General features: G+C 37.5%; 1 protein-coding gene across 1 annotated transcript; it reads left to right on the top strand.

The window, feature by feature from the left end:
* Positions 1-5655, top strand: LOC141816113 (uncharacterized). Its single transcript, XM_074703950.1, has 6 exons — positions 1-261; positions 692-733; positions 815-930; positions 1175-1280; positions 1446-1499; positions 5237-5655. The coding sequence occupies exons 1-6, from the start codon at positions 1-3 to the stop codon at positions 5402-5404; spliced, it is 747 nt and encodes a 248-aa protein (XP_074560051.1). The 3' UTR covers positions 5405-5655.
* The last annotated feature ends 336 nt before the right edge of the window (positions 5656-5991 follow it).

Here is a 5991-nt window from a genome sequence, read left to right as displayed (position 1 = left end):
ATGGCAGTGAGGGTGCATCCGCCTTGCATTCGCTTCGCCTCGTCGCTCGTAAACTCGTCGAAATCGCAGGGAGTTGCGACGCCTATCCACGGCGGAGTAGGCGGAGGGATGTCCACCGCCGGATTCATGTCGTCGGCGCCGTCTCCGTATACCACTTTGAGCGCGCGCGCGAGCTGCGAGCGAGAGATCAAGAAGAGCAAGTTCATCGCCATCGCCACCCGCGTCTCCGACGACCGCTCCGCCCAATCCTTCCTTTCCGAGGTCCCCTTAACTCGATTCCCTGCTTCTGCTTATTTCCTTATTAGTATCTCTTTCATAGAGGCTTAATTTCATATTTGCCTGACGATTAGGGTTCGTTTATTTCTCTATGTTTTTGTGGTGAACTAGGCAATTATTATTTCTATTTTTGCCTTTTCCATTAATATGTCAAGAAAAATTCGACCTTTGCTGTGCTATCGTTTGGATGCAACCCTTCTCAATTGTAATATGTTCATCGGGAATTGAGTGAGAAAATTGGTAGGGAACATCATACTACATAATTGCGGAGTGGTGCTTATGTTCCATTGTTTTGTTGAGTAGGGCATGAAGAACGTAAATCGCGTAAATGATTGTGTTGTGATTTTCATTATCGACCGTCTGTCTTTATTTTTGGCCTTTTTTCAGTATTCATAAGTTATTACTATCAAAATAGGTTCGAGATCCAAGAGCTACACATAACTGCTGGGCGTACAAGGTGACTACTTCGCACCCGTTTTCTCCTAGTAAAGCTTTTATATTCTTAGTGACTTTCTTATTGAGTGGGCATGTAGTGTAGCTTGGAGACCAATATCGAAGCAATGATGATGGAGAGCCATCTGGAACAGCTGGAAAACCAATATATTCTGCCATAGAGTCCTCTGGGCTTGATAGGGTGATGGTGGTTGTTATTAGGTAATTTTTCTGTGAAGCTCACTTCAGATTCTAGCGATAAAAAGCTCTTTCCAGTACAAAGTTTGGCTGAATTGATTGATGGCACTGAAACTTTGACATTCGTTTGTAGTGTCAACAGAAAATGGGAGCTTTTTCATTGGATACCTAATTTTTCGATATGGACATTTAACTTTCAACCAAACATTTTACATAGTCTATCTCAGAGTATGTGTGGCTCTAACAATGTTTATTGAATTACTTCTAGACATTTTGGTGGTATAAAGTTGGGAACTGGAGGATTGGTTAGGGCCTATGGAGGAGTTGCTTCAGAGTGTCTCAAGGGTGCTGCAACATGTCTTGTGAAACCAAAAGTAGTTTCTATTACCTTATACTTCTTTTGATTTTTTTCTTTCTATTTGATTATTTTGTTGACAATATGTTTCCTACAATCAATGGAGAAATTATATTTTAACATCTTATATACAGAACCTTATACTCTGAACACGATTGTTGAACAAGTTGTTGCCTCTGTTCAGGCTCGAATTGGTATGGAGGTGCCGTTTGAATTGTTGGGAGCAGTGTACCATCAGGTTCTACCTGTTTCTTTATTCTGTTTAACAGTGAAATTTTTATTCTTAAATGTAAATATATGCATATTCTAACTATAGGAAAAGCAATGCAGATTTTGAAAGGGCTTATATCCTATTGTTGTAATACTTTGGTTTGATCTTACTCCTTTGTTGCAGTTTTCCTGAGTTGCAAGAACATAATCTAGGATTGCAGGATACATTAGGATGTAATTTTGAATTATTTGATGGAAATTCACATTAATTCGGTCCCATTGGCTCCATTAGCAGAGTGGTTGGGACAAAAATGTAGGATACATTTTACACCCCTCCCTGCCTTAGTTTTTTCTCACTTATCCAACAAAAAATACACTATATTTTTTTATTAGTTTATATCTAAATTTTTCATATGTTTACATTTATGTTGTCTCACTTTGACCTTACTTTGCCCCATAATGAGGTGGAATGCAATTAATGACCTCAAATAGTTAATGATTCAAGTCCATACTAGTTTAATAGCCTCAGATATTTGAGGATACTAATAATCTTACATAGAGCTCACTAGTGGGATAAAGTTCATGACCTCAAACAATTTAGGCATATAATTAGTTGTTTGTGTATGCTTGATGGTATTAAGCATGATCCCACTAATCTATTAAAGTTACCTAGTCTAAACGATAAGGTTTCTCACTTTTCTGCCAAGTGTTATAGACTTGTTGTTCTTGTGGCAGATTTATTCTGAATTTGCTCGACATGTAGCCATCTGGCAGGTGCTGCTTATCTCTTTTGAGAGAAAGAGAATCATAGAATTAATATTTTTTTTTACATTATCTGAGTAACATGGACTTAAACTTTACTATTCTAGGAGTCTCCATGAAGTCATAGGATGCAAAAATTTGCACTTCCATAAGTTTGATTTTCTGCAATCCTGCTCAAGAATTTGTGATACCAATAGAGAATTTCTGTATTCTAGTTATATTTTGATGGCCTGATAATTGTAAGAATCCTGTTTGCAAGAAACTGCCGAATGTACTTCTGAATGCACCATTTTAGACTCGGGTTACCATCCTTTTCTAGGTGAGGAGAGCTAATGCCTTTCAATTAAAGACTAGTATGTGGTCTTTAGATTAATGATTAGACTCTCAATGAGCACTAGAACTTTGAGAAGTTTTAGAATTAGATATCACAAATTGAAGTCTTCTAACTTGATTTTAATTGTCAAGGCAGTTAACAATTTGAAATGACTTAGTTCATATATGCCTAAAATTGTTTGAATAAATCACACTAGTTGAACTTCTTGTTTGAAATGGGCTAGGCATTCCTAGGGAATTTTTTGCTGCAATCTTTTTGCTGAAGGATGATAGGTACTTGCAATTACCATACTACCTTAGACCGCATCCACTTAATTAAGTATGTATCTAACATACTCACATATGTTTAAACATCAATACTTGTACCCATCTGTTTAACTAAACTGGATCTCAATGCGTAGCCAAACCTGCCATAATTAGGTTGGGTAGTTCATGGATACCCAATGATGGGTACTTGAATTTCTCACAACAATTAAATTATGGAATGAAATGACAAATAACAAATATAATAGAACATAAACACAACTAATGCTATCACCAAATACTAATTAAATAATCAAAATATCACAAATACAACTTTCAGAGCAAGAAATCACAAATATTATCTGCATTCCCTCTAAATAAACACCAATTTAACTAAAGGTGATCATTGAACGGTTTAGACTTAGCATATTCTAAAAGGTTTAAGCTTTTCTTTTCTTGTCGAGGCCTAACCCTGGCCCAAAATTATTTTGTCCTAGTAATGCAAGTAAGGAATGAAAGAAACATAAAATTTAAAATTTGAATTTGTAATTGTCCTATTTTAGATGTTGGTATTTTCTAATTTGATGGTAGTTAATGAGTATCTTTTTATTTGCTAAGGGTTTATTGAGATTATTATTATTCTTAATTAGTGGTGTTTAAAGAGTTGTCATCTCTATGTAATTATGAAACTTTTGATTGATAAAATTCTCTTTTAATTTTTTGCATTAGATTTCTATTTTGTAGCGGAGTTTTTTTTCTCTGTGTGAGATAGTTATCCTTTTCCTTCATTAATTTTGTTCCAAATTTTTGTCTGATACATAGTTTCGGTGTTGCATCAATCGGAATTTCTTTCTTGATTCAGCATTTGATACTTTGTCATCATTACACCGTCTATCAGCCTTCAGTACCGCCGACTTCTCCATCAAATTCCTTGACGCCCTACTATATAAAAAACCCAGAAAAATCGCTCATTCTCCATTTCCTCACTGCACACCTTCTCCTCTGCCGATGCCTTATGTTGCTGCAGAACCCAAGCTGTTTGGCCACCGCTCATATTCCCTAACTGCACAACATCCAAGCAGCACCACCATGAGTCTGTGCCACTCCATTGCATTCTACTTCCAAGAGTTATGTTGCACCTATGTGATCAACATACGATAGCTTATGTTGCTGCAGAACCCAAGCTGTTTAGCCACTGCTCACATTCCCCAACTGCACAACATCCAAGCAGTACCACCATGGGCCTGCACCACCACATTGCATTCTACTTCCTAGAGCTATTGTGGCACCTATGTGGTCGACCACTTCATCCTCACCGCACTGATCTGATTGCCTCACCCGCAATACTGCAATTTGTTCACACCCCTCGGAGACCCATGGACGGATACCCTGCTTGCCCGAACAAAACAACAGTGTTACCCTCATAATCGCTTCTTTGTGTTGTTGGTCTGTGCATGCCTGACTCCATTTGGCTCCCATGTAAGGGCCTTGTGTCGTCTGCACAAGGACTCAAGTAGAACTCGCCACTGCAGACTGAGCCTAGCGTTCACCTTCACCACTGTGTTAAGAACCAATAGATCCTCCTCTAGCAACTCCTCACCACTGCGATTCACCAAGAAATAGGTGATTCTCTCATTCACTCTATCATTGCCACTTGACCAGCAACGAACACTGCCAGCCCAACCTCCTGCTGTGCTCTGGATGCTGTAGGCCACAATGTCTCGTCTCCAATGATCTCTACTTGAGAATAGGTATCGAGTCCAATGGATTTCCTCCTTTGACCACCATCCATTCACTCCTAATCTGGCACTGCCATAGGCTTTCTAGCTGCCAGTGACAACTCCTTCAGCGCACAACACCCTCCCAAGCCTCACCCAACACTCCGTTTATTGATGTTCACAACCCAGCGGAAGGGATGCAACTTCCATAAGGGAGAAGAGGGGAAACTGGATCCCAAAACCTGTTCCAATTTGATTAATTTGGGATGTTATGAAAATAAAATAAAATAATAGTAACAAAAACCTATCAACAGCAGAGAAGGGAAAAGCAATCCATGCATATTAAAGACTTTAAACTGACCATATGGAGGATTAGCATGGACATCCTTATAATTTCTTTTCTTCTTGTTTGCCACATCACATGTAGTGTGGAGATTCAATTAGGCTATTTGTACATGGGTTTGCCTTTCCTTTGCTTCCTTCCTAAATTCTAACAGTTTGAGCTATTAGAGTAGTTATTTAGTGTTTGCAAACATATTTGGTCAATCAATTCCACACTAGATAGTTCCTTTTTTTTTCTTCTAGAAAATGGAGTTTTACTTGGATCATGCCATTGTGTAGCATGGTATTGCACCCTGCCGTTGCGACATTATTTTTCCTCTCGTCTCTCTCTAATCCTTCTCTTTGTTGATCGAATTGTCCGTTACAGCTGCAACATTTTCAAGCTGAGGACATCAAACAAGACTACGAAACTGGCAATGATGGCACAACCATGGTTACCTTCAAAGTAGAGTATGGCAACATCGACGCCTTAGAGGATGCAATCAATTCCACCTGCAGCAGGAAGATTCACTTCTACAAACAAACGTTAGCTTGAATCCCAACTAATTTGTGAAATATGGGTTCTCTTTTGGCATACACTCAGACGTTAATTCATCAAGCTGGGCTAAGTGCGATAAAGATTTTGCAGAAGGAAGACCGTAGTCTTTGTTAGAAGAGTAAAATTTTTTGTTTCCTTACTGTTGATGGATGGGTCTGAAGTCAAACGAGGGTTACAAAGATCATAAAATCATATGAAACTTTATGTATGAAGTATAATTATTTATGCATATTCTTTATGTTGCTTTTCACTCCTTGTTATGCATGAAGCATAATTATTTGGATGGTTGCTTGGCACGGTCCGCAAGCTCAGATGTTTTTATAATCTAAGTATTTTATTTTTTCAATTCGATTAATTCTGAGATGGAGATATTTGATTGGGGATTATTATTGATAATTTTAATTATTTATCAAAATTATCATAATCTTGTTTGATTCATATTATATCGATTTTCAAGTAATATAGTATCACCGCCACATCAATAAATTATAATATAATGAAAATGTGATTATCTTGACAGTCTAATGTATTTTATGATTTTGAAAGTTAATTTTTTTTTTTATGATTATTTTTTGATTTTAAAA

Source organism: Curcuma longa, unplaced genomic scaffold (assembly GCF_044706935.1).
Source record: "Curcuma longa cultivar G26 ecotype Majalengka, Jawa Barat unplaced genomic scaffold, ITB_CL_G26_1.1 contig_143, whole genome shotgun sequence".
Classification (NCBI taxonomy): domain Eukaryota; kingdom Viridiplantae; phylum Streptophyta; class Magnoliopsida; order Zingiberales; family Zingiberaceae; genus Curcuma; species Curcuma longa.
Note: the sequence above shows the minus strand (reverse complement) of the source record. Positions and strands in the feature narration are given on the sequence as shown.